The following is an 18,749-nucleotide window of genomic DNA, read 5'->3' on the forward strand; positions in this document are numbered from 1 at the left end:
GTCTTAATATTTAAATCTGCATAAGATAAGCTAAACACCCATACTTTATCACTAAAATGTATTCTATCACTTCAATGAAATATGTGTGAAAGTGTTTTACTTCAAGAGTGTTTTAAAAAGCTTTGTAATGTACAGCTTCAGATGTGATACATTCAAATCATTGTAAATAAAATGTGTGTATTACTTTGTTCAATATATTTAATGTTAAATAGTGTTTTAGTCTATGTATTGTTTATTCAGATAATCTATGGTGTTGCCATACGTGTGGCAGTTGGGATCCACACCCTTGTATCACTCACAGGGTATGCATTGTGTTATTTATCTAAGACTTACAATGTAATCTAATTGTGATGACCACATTAAATGTAAGATCATATAATTAATTTCTGTATTAAAGTATTGTATATGTTTATGCAGAATGTGTAAGCGTTATGTATATATATTGTGTATATATTATAGTCAAAAGAAAGTCAAGGAGTTATCTCCCTTGAATGTCGGTATTGTGAATCATGTATATTACTGTGTATGTTCTAGTATAATCGTTTAAGGTTCAGTCTATCTTGTGTTTAATGGATGACTGATATATGTAAATACTTACTTGTAATAAGCCATTGCTATGTATCTAGCAGTAATGATAATGTTTTACTTATTATTTATTGTGTAATTATGTGTTTCAGGGTATCTAGATCACACTCATCGCATCGCAATAAAGACCTCAACCCCGTAGTATGTGTTTGTTGACTCGTAAAAGACATTCACTAAACTGCTACATTATTATCAGTTATTGGCAGAAATAAATATCAGAAATACTAACTAATAGAATCTAGTGGTTATAGCACATTAGAGACTTTTTAGTAAATACAGTTTTACAGTAAGTTGTAGACATGTAGTTATATACAGTAATACGGCCATAATATAGTTTGTTTGTGATTAGAAGCGCTTATGAAATATATTAAGAAAGGGAATTTATGGATATTAACTTCCATACATAACATATAATTAGCAATGGAGAAATGAAAGCCAACACTTAACATTTAATTAGCGTTGATTGGTGATAGCGATGGACAACTGGAAAGCAGGACTTAAATTATCACTGATTGGTAACAGGCAATGGAAAAGGTGCAAACGGGAGGCAGGGGGTAATTAGGAAACTAGGTAATTACCGATATAAATGGAAATGGCAATGGACAAATGGATGCTATGAGGATTATTTGCACAGACAATAATCAAAGCAATAAGTCCCAAGCACGGGGCAGATAGGTTCCCTGGTCAAGGTTCATGGCTGGCCGCTGTCTCCTGGTGTGAATGGCTTTTTGTTGTTTTCCGTCTCCAGTTGTTATTGGTAGACAGGACCCTGGCGGTTTCCCACATGATGTTATGGTCCTGGTTCTTGAGGATGTGCTCGGAAACAGTGGATTTCAGGTCTAGTTTGTTGACAGAGGCCTGATATTCTTTTAGTCAAGTGTTGAGGGGTCTGCGGGTTTCTCCTATGTATTGGTGGCCACAGTTGCAGATCTCGTATAGACATCCCTTGTGGATAGGGCTTGCGCTACTGGTGCATGTGTCATTGGCTTGTAGATAGGTCTTCATGGACTTGCCGCTACAAAAGGTGACATCTATGTTGGCTTGTTCTTGATGAGGCGAGAAGTCTGAAGAGTAACAGGGCCCTGGTAGAGTATGGTGATTCTGATGGACGATGGGGCAGGGTTTAGCATTTATTCACCTGAGGAAGGAAACTGAAACGTTGTGTTCCTCATAATAAAGAAGTTGACATCAATAAATCCTCTTCCTTATTTCTAAGACTTCTATATGCCATTCAAAGATCAAAGATATTGTTTTAATTGTAAGTTTACACAATATACGGCTTTTCCATTGGACGAGAGGTCGGTCACATGACCGCGAAGCTGAGGGTCATAAGTGTATCCTCAATATAAATTTTCGTTGTGTTCATTGTAATTCCTGCATACTGATTTGCTGAATAGCCTAATAGATGCAAACAAATACCCACGCCCACCGAAGCGGACTACTTCAATTACTGCGGAATGCCGGAATCCAAATATCACAGGCGAGGGAATTCCCTTTTTGCTCATGTGTATCGTCATGCACAGAAAATTTAGCGAAATTCATGCATATTCATTATTCAAACTACCCTTTGAAGCCGGAGGCCGGGAAGGTAAGAAACAGCAAACGTGCAGGCTCGCTCGCCTGGGTTCAACAAATTTCATGTTTTATTTCTAACTCGGATTTTTTCAACTGTCTTCCCGTTCCCATGGAACTAATGTGAGAATCTGGAGGTTATTGACCATTTCATTTGAAACAGCCGCCTTCTCCCGGACATATTTGTACCCGTTCGTTAGTCTGACTGTTGCAGTCCTTCTCGCCTCGACTTGCCTTGATTGACACATTGAACATTGTTTTGATAAAATCAAACAATCACCTGATTCATGTCACGCCACGGTATGTATTCCTACACGTGGAATGTTTTCACACGTACAAAATACTAAATAAAAGTGTGTATTGATCTGGGCCTACATCCTTTGAGATAAAAAAATTATAAGAATTGACTTTCACTTTGTGTGCGTTCATTGGAGTATGAACCTTCATAGAATGAGGGCCAAACATTGCAGTTCAGCCCTCACTCTATGAAGGTTCATACTCCAATGAATTCCCACAAAGTGAAAGTTACTTATTTGTTGACATATGAAGCAGTCGCAAAATCAGGTTTTGTGGCTGGAAACGGCTGTAAAAATGTTATTAGCAATACTGAAGCTATATGACGGCGGTCTGTAAATAATTGAGTCTCGACCAGACAATCCAGTGATTGAAATCATGATCATCGATCCACTCAATTGGGATCTATGATATGCATCAACCAAGTCAGCGAGCCTGACCACCCGATCCCGTTAGTCGCCTCTTACGACAAGCATAGTCACCTTTTAGTAAGTATGGGTTGCTGAAGACTATGAACCGCCTTTTGACGCCTCTTATGACAAGCATAGTCGCCTTTTACGGCAAGTAAGGGTTGCTGAAGACTATGAACCGCCTTTTGACGTACATGGCTTTGCTACAAAGTTATGGTTGAATATAGTTAAAAACACAACAAGGAGTCAATACAACAGAAAACTGTTTATTGTAAATATGTAAGTAATGTTATGAATAGCTATAACAATTATCACATCATGATAACAAGAAGGTAACTGAGCAGAACTTCTGCACAAATAACAAGTATCTTTTCTTAGATTAAGTAACTTTTGTTGTAATGGACAATCACTGAGATAATTAAATTCACAACGTTTTAACACAAGTTGATAAATTACTTCTACATTATGGACAAAGGTGTAAAAATGTAACAGAAAAGGTCTTAACAGCTCTATTACAGAACATGTATTTGAGCCAATGACATATTGTTTTGCAAATTCAGCCTCTTTCTCCTTCATCTGGTAAACTTGTCTGAAATTTGTCTCAACTGTTACTATGTCCTCTATCAGTAATCTGTTTCTTGTTAATCTGGTAACCAGTTAATTTCAGATCAAACAGTATTATCAATAAATAAGCTAAGTGGTACTTCTACTACTAGTTACGTTTACTACATTCTACAATTTACACATGGCTGATTCTAACGACATATTTGGATAGGAATCTTGGACAACCTCTTTAAGATTCATTGTTCACCAGAACTTTGTGCTACAGTACCACATCAATAACACCATGATAGCAGTTACACCATGATAGCCTTGGCAACAACACTGGCTTTCTTCTTCCTTGCTTGCACACAGCGGGAGTCCTCCATATCCTGACTGTTACTCACCTCAAACTCATTTGCCTGAAACGTAAAAAAAATAGAGTAAAAGCTGTAGTTGAAAGAAAGCAACTTGTTACAATTTCTGCAAATTTGAGGCGGTAGGGTATCCTTGTGGCTAAATTGTTGGTTTATCAGGCCAAAGACCTGGGTGATATTCCCATAGTGTCCCCTGTTGTCAAATGGCTTGGATTTTATGGCAGCAGTATGCCATACCCACCCACAATAATGGTACCACCTATGGTCATAAGGGCATGTAGATGGGCATGATACCATTACGAGTCACGTCAGAACGACCTTTCCCAAATTTTGACCGACCAATGAAATGACTGACAAGAAATCAACAGCCAATCAGAAGGCAGGTTTCTCAAGCTTTACGACACTAGTTCCAAACTGGCAACTACGCTTCGAAACATATTTTGATATATTCTCGATTAAAAAAATTAAAACTGGTAAGAAGAACATTCTGGAATGGCTTATAGATGGCCTAGATTGTATGGATATAATCATAAAACCAGTAACTGTCGTTCGGAATACCCCTTGTTAAATATTTCGTGGTTGCATGCTTAGAAAACACATTCGGACAGTCACTTTCATGATCTGGTAAGCGACGCTCTGATTGGTTGGATGAAAGGTCGTTCTGACGTGACCTGTAATGGGATGTCCTCAGATCTTTGTTTAGGGATAGCGAGAACTAAGATCTGATTTTAATGAGATTGACAACAAACCTTGACAAAATCAGAGACTGAGACCACAATATAGTGGACTTCAATCATGAACTTCAACAGCAGCTTACTGAATAATGGACTTAAAGAACAGCCTTCTGTATAACAGACACTAACAACAGCCTATTATTCAATGGACTTCAACAACAGCCAATTGCATAATGAACTTCAACAACAGCCTTTTGTGTAACAAACTCTAACAACAGCCTATTATTCAATGACTTCAACAACAGCCTATTGCATAATGAACTTCAACAACAGCCTTTTGTGTAACAGACCCCCAAAACAGCCATTATTCAATGAATTTCAACATCAACCTACTGTGTAACAGACTCCAACAACAGTCTGTTGATTAATGGACCGGACTTCAACTTACATCATCTACTTTTGAGAAAGCTCTCTTCTTTCCCCTCTTTCTGTGAGACTCCACTTCCTTTGTAACTGTACATATCTCTGATTCCTTGCTCTGGAATAGTCATATGTATAAATAGCATTTCTGTGAACTGGCAGTAACTTAAAACATATCAGTGTGACAAGTGAGTGAAAAAAGTGTTTGAAATTATGTTTTAAGAATATGCTTCTATCCCCATGATGATTTGGGGTCACAATAAGTCCCCTGTAAAATATGCTTGTTGTAAGAGATGAATATTGAGGAATGCTTTGTCACAATGTGTTACCTGGATGAGTGTGTGTCATCATACCCTAAAGAACTGGATTATTTACAGCAATGTTGTTTAATGTGACAGTCAGCAATATTCAAACGTGGTCAAACACTGTAACCACACAATCCTCCTCAGTTGCACTCCCCAGTGAGAAAAGAGAGCAATTCTAAAATTGTTTTGACAAATTACCTGCAAACTATCTTTTGACCGGAGTCTTCTGCCACAGAGACTGATTCCCTCAGTTTGTTCCACCAACATCTCAACCTGAAACAGTTGACATAACCAATTAGCTTCATGACACCATCAGACACCAATGTTCATATCTAACTAGTTGACAGCTCACTTCCAACCAGAGAGTTATGGAAAATAACAGATAAAACAACTAGTCTGCCTAGTTTTTTAGACTAGTGGCCGTGTCTGTCCCTGCACCATGTGTCTCAAGTTGAACTCCAAACATATAAACCACAGGATTATTCTACTATAAGGCATGTCCCGAAGAAAGTTCATCAATGTTCATATCAGTATAACCTAAACGAAATCAAGGCTTTAGCATTAAGAAGACTTTTGAATGAATTAGAACAAATGGATTTACTTGCATTTTTGCTTATCATATTTGTGTTTCAATTAATGGCAAACTGTAGTGAATAATAAAAACCTTTCTTACTAGATTTCATCCACGATTACGGGTAACCAGGGCATCACATCTCAATTCTGTTAGATAAATATATTGGACCCATAAGTTACCACAGTTTTGTTTTGAGCCTGATATGAATAGCAAGCCTCTAGACACGCGCTTGTAATCAAATATCTCTTTTGAATTCGGAGTGATAAGAGATATTGACATTCATCTCTGAAACAAAGCTACGCCAGGCAATGGGTCCAGGGTATTTATCACATAGAGTGGAGATATAATATAACAGTCCATTACATAGGAGATATTAATAATAACATGTTTACCTCAACGAGTGACCTGACTAGATTAATATTTCATGTTAACCTTTTCAGGTTTCGAGATGAGATAAAAATGTTATTTGGAAAGAAAAGCCAAATGTTCTATGTATTATCTCACAATCAGAAAAGCATGAATGAGACAGAGTGAAAGTAATTATGGCATAAAATGTTATTCTACACAAGTGACATATCAATTGGATATTTTGAGATGTGGTTTCTCATCACCTAATACATAATAAATTTGACCTTTAAGAAAGACAAATGATATTGTGTATTTTATACAATTTCATTGTATTTACCAACCTCATTCTTTGAATAGTTATTTTTGTCAACCACATTTACTTCAATTCGATGAGGTTCTTCAATCTGTAAGAAAACAGTTATCTTAATGTTTAAATATGACATGAAAATATATCTGCATCATGCAAAGTACGTGTAAATGCTTTTATTTGAACGTTTGATATTGCCTCTTGGTGAGCAGGACGTGTCAATTTCTTTCCAATAGTTACCAAAAGAGAAAATGGACTCGTACATGTTTTGAAAATTGTTTGCCATATCCTTTTGCCAAACATAGCTACAAGATGTGCAATGCCCTTTAATCATTCATTTCCAACTATCTAATCAATACTAACGTTCTTCTTTTTGTCTAATTCTTGAGGTTCTCTTGTCTTATTTTTCTGGAAGTATTTTTTAATCCCTTCCGTCTTCACCAATGACTTGTCAACTAGTTTTCCCAGTCTGAAGAAATGAGAAAAGTATTATTATTTGAGCAAGGATTCAATTGTGTATCAATTCCTCTCAGTTTTCTTTTTCTAGTTGTAATGAAGTTACGTATATGAGTGTTTTGTCTTTTTCTAGAATTGAGTGGGTGAATTGAAATATACCAACGCAAAACCCACTTGGCTAGCTAGTGTTCAAACTTAAGCATGAAAGTGCTCCTTGGCAAAACACTTCTGTTAAAAGGTAAAGATTTAGGGAGACCAGCTGGCTCCCTCATTGACACATTGTTACAGAAAATTAACAAACATGATTCTGTAAAAAAGTAGTTTTAGCAAATAACTTGCTTCTTGCCCTTCCCCGGATTTTTGATGAATTTTTCTTTCTCTAGTCTGTTCATGAGACCTTGTGCCACTGTGACTTCAACTCCGAGCCGCCGAGCGAGATGAGGCGCAAGCACCCTGTTCATGTCCGTGCAGGCCAGCAGAGCTCGACGCCACAGACAAGTTGCCTTCAAACACAAATACATTTGCATAAGTACATAAATATTCTCTTTCAAGGTGAAATAACAGTCTAACATAGATTTGATATTCCTGGTGGACCAATCAGAACGCAGGATTCTAAAATGTCAAGGTAGGATTATCTTTCTTTGTTTCAAACGTCAGGTAACTGGAATCTTTTGAAGTTCAAGCCAGGTGACAAAAGAAAGATTTCCTTTACTTGTCTTCAAAAGAATTTTACAACTGGATATTAGCAAAGAGCTAAAGACACTATTTGACAGAGAACATGTACAAGAGCTTTGAATACTCCTTTCATACCAGGGATTACTGAATGTCATGCTTTCTTGCAGTGCCAGAACTAAAAGTACATGAAACTGAAATTATTTTGGCATGATATAGAGATGCCGTACAGTGATGTACTGAATAACCGAACTTGCGAGAAAGAATGCATGATACCTGTACAGCTATTGAAGTCATGTCTGACAGCTGAGGGTCGGTACACATTTTCACTGCCTGAAAACAAATAGAAAAGTACCCCAATCAAATAAGACAAGACTGTTTTAGCAACAATTAGGTCAAAAGTCACAACCTGAAAACCTTAAAAGAAAAGGATGTGTTTTGAATGATTGTACCGGTACAGAATAAAATTTCTGCTATTCTGCATATTATTCTTTCCTGGAATATTAAAATTAACGTACATCATGTTTGATTAGCATTACTCCAGCTTTATCAAGGCAGCCTGCATACAGTCGAGTAAGGGCCAGACAAGTAGTGGCTGTCTGGATACATTCAACCAAGTCATTGAATCTGACCAGCTGATCCAATATAATTGCTTCTAACGACAAACAACATGGTGCTTGAGGAACCAGGGCCTTCATGGAGTGGATGTAACCACAAGTTTTATGACATCCTACCGTAGCACAGACGTCACAAATGTGTTCCTCTGGAGCGTCCTCCTCCTCAGTTATAATGAAACAGACTCCATGCTGCCAGAACTTGCACACAGCACACATGATCATCAGCCCGTCATCCTGCAGGAGACAAATGTTGGTACACTGTATTAAACCAACATTATAGGTACCCTTGTTCGGGGCTCGATGTTTCCTATTATTTCCTTCAGCATGTATGTGCATGCGATTGATAAATACTAGTTTAGGACCCAATGACATTATGAAGAGCCGTGTACCATGCACTGTAAATGTCAGCTTGTGACGGAGCTTGATGCACGTCCAACAGCGACAGAGAACACGTTCCTCGTGCATTGCGTAAGGGCGACTCACACAGTATATATACAGGCTACAAAGTGTCCCGGTATATTCTTCAAATATTTTTAACAACAAAATATTTTGTCAAAGTGTAAAGTAATGATGAGTTTTAAGTAGGGGAATATCCTCGTAACTCTCCATTCCTTGAAAATAATGGGCCTCTGCTCTTGCTCCTTTGCATCTTTAAGCATTAAGCCTATCCACATTGTATTCAGAGCTACCTCATTGCATCCGCATGGGCATCGGACTTTGTACTCGTCTGCGGCTACTTCACTTGAGAGGGACATCACCTCTGCTGAATTCGTGTCAATACCTTTGTAATAAGAGAGTCTGGTTACCACTTGTTTCAGTTTAATGTATTCTTGCTTTCCAGATCAATATATATGCAGTTACAATTATTAATAAATACGGTGGTTTTAGACAGAAAAGTTTTCAGAGAGGGTGATTGTAGTTTTTCACTGGTTCAGAAATATTTCAGCCATATCACAGCAGGAGACAAGAATAGGCAAAACCCACATTGTACCCATGCTTTATCCACTGGGGTACACCACATCCACATTACAAAAAGACAACAAATGAACTATACTGGATCCAGGTATTAAATAAAACACAATCTATTTAAAAGTCCATCTTCTTGAAGTGTACTCACCGGGGGATGGTTTAGCAGGACTAACTTCTGGGACTCTGACATCCTCAACTACCCCTTCACCCTCTTCTGACAGCTGCCTTTCCTCCTGTGACACTGCAGTTGTCTCCTTTGCCGTGTTCTGTTTTAGAGAACAAAAATTACATAGACTCTATTTCTGTATGCCTCTTACTAGGGCTGTTACGATTCACTTGCGTATTCAGTGAATCGAACTGTATCCATTCATGAATTGAATTCGTTATTCGTGGTAGCTAGAATAAAATATTTATGAATAAGCAATCATGTACATTTACATACCCTGTACTTAAAAATATCCATAAGAACATAATATATGCAAGGATTTCTTTAAAGACAACACTCTCATAATATTTAATTGGACAGTATTGTGGTCACTGGTATTTGTTCCAATTGAGCAGATACTAGTACCTGAATAAGTGGAGTATATAAATGTATATTATATTGAAAATTAAATAAACCATGTCAAATAATTTATGTTGTTATAGTTTCACTGAATACAACAAATAATACATCAACTGCTGACTTGTTATTGTGTTCGTGAATTAATATTCGTATTCGTTGCAGCCCTATCAGTTAGAGAATACACGCCGTGATATAACTGGAATACTATTAAAAGCGGCGTTAAAACAAACTCACTCACTCACAGAATAATTCTGACCAAGTTCCTCAACATTTCCATTAAATCTATCAAAATATCTTTTCAAAGGTGTATAAGTAACAATTACAATACAAATATTGCTATAAAGGATGAATACAGGTTCTTATTACCACTAAGAATCATGGGGGCACGGGTGGCCAAGTCGCCGCGAATTGCTGTGCAGATTGCGTCCCTTGGGCACGCCAGAAACCTATGATCGTAGGTTCGAATTCGAGTTCACCCCAATTATGTTTCTAGGTTTGTCAGCACCATACCCATGCTCGTGGGTTTCACCTAAGTGGTAAACGTCTGAGACCTCAATCACCTCGGGCTTTCCTCCCACATTAAGCTGACATATGATATGACTGCAATAATGTTAAAAGCGGTGTTAAACCCAACTCACTCACTAAGAATCACAAATCATATACGAAAAGTGAACCTACGCTGCCATCAACGACTTCGTTATCAAGGCCGTTGTTGGAGATCTCCTGAGACGCTTCGTGAACCTCCTCCTCCTCAGCAGGGTCCTCCTTCATCTCAAACTGCTTGCCATCAGTCTTGATACGCATTTTTACACTGTCATAACATGTAATGCAAATACAGCTTTATGGTTTTAAGACAAATGATTTTCAAATCATAAATATGTTCAAAATGACAGTCCAAATGGGAAATCTGGGGAAGAATAGGTCCCCAGTTTTTCCTGCTTGTTGAGAGTTGACTAATGAGGATCAGCTACAATGTTACAATTATGCTGCAGCAGCATGGATCCTTGATTCATGCAGTCAATAGTGGTACCATGGTACAGCTAATCTATACTCTGTGGTGTAAAACAACATACAGTCACGCAACAACGTTTGTTAAAGAGCTTTATTACGTAAGGTTGGACAAGGTTTTTTAGCAGAAAAGATCATGCAGATAAACTGACAAGTAAAATGTATCGGTAGGAACAAAACCAAGATCCCTATCTCTTAACAATGTTCTACATATACTACAAAATAATGTTCTTATATCATTTAACATGCAATTGTTGTTTTGTATATATATCTTAGTGGAGTTATTTGACCTCCATTTGTCTATTTAAGTTACTCACGTGTGGAAAGGCTGCAAGGTTGTATTTCAAGTGTGATATGAAATAAGAGAAAATATCTTGATCATACAAGCTGGTTTTTTGTTGTTTTGTTTTGTTTTTATTTTTTATTTCCCAAGACTGATATGTTACATTTAATATTCAATGTACAACTTTTTAACAAACAGCTTCAAATGGACAATAGGCATTAGTTTAGGCTATATGGCAATAGATTATAAATATGTTTTTTTGCTAACAGAAATAGGTGATTATGTAATTTTCATATTTTTTTAAACATAATGGAAAATGCAGTAAAATGAAACATATCTTGAAGGTACTGGTTCAATTGTTGTTCCAGTTCTCTCCAGAAACCATTAATAACATTGCATTTAATATAAACATGGAATATACTTTCACTTGAAGATTTACAAAGAGAACAAATATCATTGTCAATAAGTTTTATTTAACACAATTTTTTTTCCTAATAAATAACCTTATGGATAAATATATACTGAAATTCTATTAATTTAGTGTCTCATGTACATTTTCTATGTTGATGAAGTATATCCTTTCAAACCAAAGGGTTAGTTTTCTTTGCCATTTAAAGCATGCATGGGGTACATTGCCAGTTTTAATTAATGTTATAATCCAAAAACGTACACTAAATATCAAAGTTGTCCTTAAACTCCTGGAAATTCATTAAACCATGTTTGTTACATATGTCTTTAATTTGATTTCTATTCATGTTCATCAAACTTTTTATCCCCAATTTGGAATCTTTGTGATTATTAAGCCACAGAGGTTCAATAAATATTTTATCAACATCATAGACATAAGATATTTCATGCTTACTGTAGAACTTTGCCCAAGCACTTAAAACATCTCTTCAAAATGGGTTATCGACATAATGCAGATTCATACTGAGCTACTTTCATAAAAAATTGGTGGAAATGGCAAATAGGATAGTTTGGCTGTATTTCTATTGATAACCCGTTACAGAAATGATAATTTGAAAGAATCATTAAAACCACTGAGATCTGTCATCCGTCATTAAGTGTTTTTAAATGAACTTTCTGGCTGATTCAGCAATGATGTAAAAATATGCACTTTTGTTGACAATGCAAGTGTTTAAAGCAGCTTTGAGGCTTGATTCTGGTGCATCTAAAAATAAATCAGTATCATAGCATACTGTCCAAGTTTATTTTCAGTATTATTGATATGTATCCCCCTAAGTTCAGATCATACATACAAGCTGGTAATGTTAATTTATAGAAAGCTGGTGTGATATATTATGGACAATCAACAAGGATATCTTTACAATTTCAAATATACACAACCACATAACAATAACACCTGCTCCTGTTCAAAATCGTATACTTACAGTAGAGACATCTCCAACTTTTATGTTAGTTGGCTCTTCATCAAATTTAAATCCGTCCGACTCAGCTGCCTTGAAACCAGGTGGTTCATAGTCCGCAGGAGTGACTGTAAAATTGTTATTTCCTCTAATTATTGCTTATCAGGTTAGGATATAATTAAAACAAACAATATATGCTTTCATGCCAGCACATTTAACACTGTGTGCAATTCTTTTGTACCTTATGGATGTCAGTTTTTCAAATGATTTATGTCCACAAAATAAAGTATATTTTCAGCAGCTACTAAACAAGCACTAAACCCATATTGTTGCTTGTTCATAAGTGTTCAGTACAGATTTCAGTTTATTTTACTAATCTTCCTTTGAAATTTCACTATCTTAGATTGACATCGATGAGCTCTGGGGATATGGGATACTGTCCTAACAATAAATGAAATATGAAGTGTTTGTGAAACCTTTTGTTAACTTTCTTATTATTGATTGAGGAAAACAAAATCAGCCATGACCAGTAAATGTAACATGCACACTATGTTGCTTGACCATAATTAAACTGGTTTTAATGATCTTGTTGCATCCCAAATTAGTTGCATCCACTCTCACTTTTTATGTTTTCAGTTTGCTTCTGGCAAAACCTCGCACAATATCAACCTAAAGTAATCTTATAGAATCATTAAGGCACCTTATAGTCTCTGATAATAAGACCTTACCACTTGGTGATTTTGCTGTTGGCAAAAGGCATAGGATCTTTCCAGAAGGTCTTTTTCAAGTTTTATAGGGCATTCTCCTTCAAGTCATTACTGATTTTGAAAAAATTATTATATTTAGGACAGTTTGAATAACAAGTAGTCATCATCATATGAATCAATCTGAAATTCTGAACCTCTGTTACTGTTTGAGGCAAAATTGACTAAACCTATGCTGTCTACTGAGAAATGTTTTGCAAAGATTAAATGACTTCTGACTTGTAGCTGATGTCATACCTTCATCATAGTAGAGTAGTTTCATGGTCATCATGACATCGTCAGGCAGTGATTTCAGTGTTTGGGTCAGTACAACAATGGTGCGCAAAAGACGGATTGTTGCCTTTCTTGTCTCAGCTGCAGTGTAGGCACTGGAAATTTTCTTGTTGTTCCTGAACAATAAAGTCATACTCAAAAATTTGTGATTTAATTTGTGATTAACATTACATGTAAATACAGCTTAACCGCTTCCCCAATTTACTAGCTGAAACAAAAAGTATGACTGACTGTGCATGAGACCACTAACTGAAAAGTGGGGACTGATAAAAATTGGGTGGGACTCGTATTTTTTAATAGTTGTCAGTCAACTGGGACTTGAAGTTTAAAAAAGCTTGCAGGAACACTGTATTTTCAGTTGATCTTAGTATTTTTAGCTTGGCTACCCAGTTAGAACGTGTTTAACCACAAACTAATCAGACTAGTGGCTAGAATCACAAAATGAAAACCATTTTGATATGTCCACCTACAAAACCGTTTTAACTTGTTCTTTTTACAGAATGAAAAATAATAACCAGAGCCTTCTGATCATCTAGTTTGTGTTATTTGCTTCATAATTTTGTGATGCATCTGATAGATATTATTATAAGATTGTTTTATATCCCCATGGCATTGTGATTACTTGTTGACAACTCAGATCAACTCAAACTTCAGCAAAGACATTGTATTATTATCAATCAAACAGTCTTTACTACAAAATTGCCATATATTTCAACTCCGTCTCAATGGCTCTCCCCCCTTATATCAACCAACTCACCATAGTTACACATGGTGCACATGAAGTGACATTTTAACTTGTGCACATATGCTTAACAGCTTTTTGTGAACTCGGTTATTTCTTAACACTATGGTTAATAAAAAAGATAATACAACCTGTAGATATCAATGCCCCCATCTGCTGAGTAGGAAAATTTGAAGGTGTATGACTCTATAACAGTCTGAAAGCAAAGAAAGATCATGATATTGGGACATATCTTGCAAGATATGGAAGAAAATTTGAAATTAGAAAAGCAACTGTATGTCTTCATTGCATATAAAAATCAAGAACCAAATGCATAATCAATTATCAGAAAGGCTATTGTCATGAATTTGGTCTTTCAAATTCAGCTAGATGAAAACACTATTTTTTTCTTGATTCTTTAAACAGTACTACATTACATTAACATACAGGGCTTGATTCAGCTATATAAAACATGCAACTTACCTCTGGGTTATCTGGGTCCAAGTAGATCTAAACATACAAGCAAACTGTGAATCTGCTGTATATATGTACAATAAGCATGTCAGTGACATTCCCATAATAAATAGTTTCAAACAAATGACAATCAGACATGAACTTCAAACCACACTAAAGTAAATAGTCTAATCATTCATAGATTCAGCGACGTAAATAAACCATGAGCTTACTGCACATAATATATATAACAAGATAAGCTGAAATTCTTAACTTACCCCAATCACAAGCATTCTTAGCTGAAAAGGGGGAAAAAGAATTGAATTAGAGGCACAAACATTTAACAATGATTGACACTTATGATATTAAATATCTAACAAATATTCAACTTCAGCAGGAAGACATTATATTCACAGTAACACATATGTGAGAGAGTGAATGTTGTTTATTCCACAGTCAGCAATATGTACCTGTAAATAATTGCCAAAAGGCAAGCCAGTGGCTGATAGCATGAACAACAAGCGACACCATCAGGGCAGAATAACACTCAATCAGCCAAGCCACAGAGCCTGACCACCTGATTCATTTTATTAACTCTTATAACAGGCATAAATTACAAGACTCAAATGACACCTTAACAATATGCATACAAGCTGACCTCTTACACTTGTATGTACTCACATATTTCTTGTCTAGAGCATCAAAGCAGCCCTTGACCCATTTGATGACTTGGCATGCTCCAGGACATGAACTATCATCTCTCAGTATCTTCAGGTTCAAATCTAGTAGCAATATACAGCAACAAACAGATGTAATCACAACATACATATATGTCAGTGTATGTTTATTTCAAAATCATAATATTTTGCACAAGAAGTTGAATTGTATTTGAAGTTATATAAAATAAAGTCAGGTGCAGCATATGCAAAGCCAATTTAAGGAACATCAGTTTCATGTTACTTAAGTTAATTATTAACTCATTGGAATTCAAATTCCTGTGATGTCAACTTGTGTGGTACTATCAATTACTGTACTATATAGCATGAGTGAGATGTCATTAAGCATTTTGTTTCATGACATTCAAGAATCAGAAGAAAGGAATATTCAACATTACAAGTGTTTTGAACCTGTTTTTATACCACAAGATCATAAGCCTTCATAAAATTCAAAGTCCAAAAGGTATCTTTAAGTAATAACAAGTAGTTTGTACTGCTGACAACCTTCTTTATTTATACTGCTGCACTGTTTCAGACTTTCAGGGCAATGTTGCAATGTTTCATTGTCCAGTGCATGAGGTTGCTATCTCTTTTGAGATTTTTGAAAGCCGTGAATAATCAACTACTTTATAGACTAACGCTTTGTCTCTGAAAATACCTAATTTTGATAGAATCAAATAACTCCATTTAAATTGAAAAGAAGCTCCAGTGAGGAAAATCTATACTTGCTTCATCAAGGGCTTTTGCACTACAGAAAGGGCTGGGCGGAAGGGAAAATAATATGGTTCAGGTACAGTGAGAGAGACTACAACTACTATACAGCGTTAGTGTGGGAATACTGATTGCAAGAAAAGAGAGTTGTTTGACTTCCAAGTAGGCATGACATCATTTTGAAGCCTCAGTTTCCTTCTGTTTCCATGATGGCAAAACCAATGTTATACTCATAAAACCCTACGTGTAACAGGAAGTATCGGGTATGTTATACCCTGGCTTCCACAAGGGGTACTAATTCTCACGAGAAATACATTTTATATGAGTTTCCTTACATAAACAACTATCATGCCACATCAATGTAATTGCCTCATAATTAATAAATGTGACACAAGTATTATACATTTTATTTCATATACAAGTATAATTGGCTAAAAGTAATTCCTTGGAATTATATAAAATACATATCACTTCATACATTACCCTCTAAACACCTGTCTCCAAAAGCATGCTCTGGGAATATGGCCCTCAGGTAGGTCACATTTGAAATTGCCACAGCCAGTAACTTCTTGACAAACAAGGCAGACTGCTGCTCTGTAACTTGTTCATTGGGGAATATTGACGCCCACTAAAATAAACGATCCAACATGATCATGTGTGCAAGAAGTGAAGCATTAATCAGCATCATCACAGCGGCTTGAAAATAATCGAGTTTGGACCAGGCAAATCAATGACTGAACATGCTGAAGTTAAACAACAAGCAATGATCAGTGTTATCATGGTATGATATGTGTATTTAATATAATCAGCCAAGTCACCTAGCCTGCATAGAATACTTGAGACCTATTCTACCTAGAATACTCATGGGGCAAAAGATAAATAGATGACATAAATTGAGATAATGTTTAAAAAATGAACCATGTACTAAGTTTTGCAACAGCTAAAAATATTAAAGACTGAGAAAAAGCTGTGCATGAAACTATTTTCAAAACCTGGCTTTCTTGTTTGTTATCTTGCTTGAATGTAAATGGTACAATCCTTACAGTGCCTGTCTTCTCTTGAGGTCGAAGGAGTTGAGCTGTTGACATCACTCAATTTAATGTCTTTACAACCAAATCACCTCCAAAACTAACCGTTGTGACTAAATCTGAAAAGTAGATCAAATATTCAGTTTGATTTGAGTAATCACATGCAAGCCTCAACTAACAAAATCTTAAACATGACATGTGTTAGACAGTTTTATATGTTTGTTTACTGTAACATGTTTATGGCAGTCATATGAGTTGTGTACCCTAGGCATGCCAGAAATCAATGATCATTGGTTTGAAATCCAGTTTGCCGATATTATGTTTCTTGGTTTGTCAGCACCATACCCATGCCCATGGGTTTAATCAAAGTGGTAAATGTCTAAGACCTTTGATCTATCCTCCCACATAAAGCTGGGATATAAGGAAATACTGTTAAAATGCAGCTTTAAATCAACTCACACACAGACTTCATCAGGAATACTAGCTACCGTAACTAAGGCTTAACACCAGTATAATATGACAACTTTCTCATCTCTGCATCATAATCATATTTGGTCCAGGCAACCAAAGATTGACAGTATGAGAAGACAAAAAAATAACTTGGTGTCTCAATGTCCCAATATCCTAATGTTGTGCTGTTAGCCTGTATATAGATAAAATATTATATGCAGGTGTAGCGGACCTTCTGATCCGAGGTGGGACGCCTTGTCCACATGACCAAAGAGGTTAAGCCCGTCAGCAAGCTGACAATGTTAGGAGGTCATTTGTGGGATGACTCCATGCCCTGCTACATACCCCCCTGTCAACAGAAGGCACGTCCCGGGCCGCATAGTAGGGTACTGAGGCTTATTTTGTTCAAATTAATATGAACGTGCTCAGCCCCACTTTGGGCGCCAATGTTGCGGCCATAAAATTTTCGAGTCCCGTGATGGGATTCGAACCACGGACCTTCTGATCCGAGGTCGGATGCCTTGTCCAAATGACCAAAGAGGTTAACCCCGTCAGCAAGCTGACAAGGTAAGGATGTCATCTGTGGGATGACTCCACGTCCTGCTACACAGGGTTCAGCTGTGATCATCTTTCCAGTGATTTTTCATGATTTTTATCAACTTTGGATAGCCCTTAGGAAATTCTTCTAGATTTGATATCATTACCAAATTTGAATAATATTTTGGATGTCAATCAGTCAATGTCCTACGAAATGAAGCAATCTGAAACACTGTTTTCCCTGGCATAATATATTATATGCACGTCACTTTTTTTAACACGACTAAATTACAGAATAAATATTACATAAAAAGTTGATTAATGATCTAGTTAGATCAGAATGATTTAATCTTAATCTTGTGATCAAATTATGTGCGCAAATGTGCTAAGAATAACACAAAATCAGTAAAGAGAGTTTGTCCATAAAGCTTATCTTCTGACAGCTCATAGATTCATATGCTCATTTTAAGAAAAGAAATGGTTTAATTTGACGAATGTTTATGAAATCATATTTCAGGTGTCTAGTAAACTTCTATTCATCGTTTCGTATAAAAGAAAATGTCAAAAAGTACACAAATTACCGAATGAAACGGCGATAAATTGCCTCTCTTGTGTCGATTGAGTCTTTAGGCTTACTGAGGAGCAGACGACAAAACACCCACGTGGGCTTCGCGCGATGTAAACAAAGGGAGATAATCAACATTCAAATTCAAACTTCAAACATGGACAGATACTAATTAAGCTTAATTGCCA

At 36.3% G+C, this 18,749-nt stretch overlaps 1 protein-coding gene across 1 annotated transcript; it reads right to left on the reverse strand.

The window, feature by feature from the left end:
• Nucleotides 1-3,107: 3,107 nt before the first annotated feature.
• Nucleotides 3,108-18,688, reverse strand: LOC124149797 (HORMA domain-containing protein 1-like). The gene is made up of 21 exons (XM_046521582.2): nt 18,578-18,688; nt 17,025-17,128; nt 16,465-16,609; nt 15,236-15,336; nt 14,833-14,853; nt 14,585-14,611; nt 14,254-14,318; nt 13,345-13,496; nt 12,368-12,471; nt 11,011-11,021; nt 10,364-10,496; nt 9,269-9,386; nt 8,841-8,932; nt 8,269-8,385; nt 7,811-7,867; nt 7,202-7,365; nt 6,770-6,875; nt 6,441-6,503; nt 5,376-5,450; nt 4,901-4,990; nt 3,108-3,823 (listed from the first exon to the last, which is right to left on the reverse strand). The coding sequence occupies exons 2-21, from the start codon at nt 17,067-17,069 to the stop codon at nt 3,719-3,721; spliced, it is 1,791 nt and encodes a 596-aa protein (XP_046377538.1). The 5' UTR covers nt 17,070-17,128; nt 18,578-18,688; the 3' UTR covers nt 3,108-3,718.
• Nucleotides 18,689-18,749: the final 61 nt, after the last annotated feature.

The sequence above is a fragment of the Haliotis rufescens genome, unplaced genomic scaffold (assembly GCF_023055435.1).
Source record: "Haliotis rufescens isolate VD_foot unplaced genomic scaffold, xgHalRufe1.0.p SCAF_6, whole genome shotgun sequence".
NCBI classification, from domain to species: Eukaryota; Metazoa; Mollusca; class Gastropoda; order Lepetellida; family Haliotidae; genus Haliotis; species Haliotis rufescens.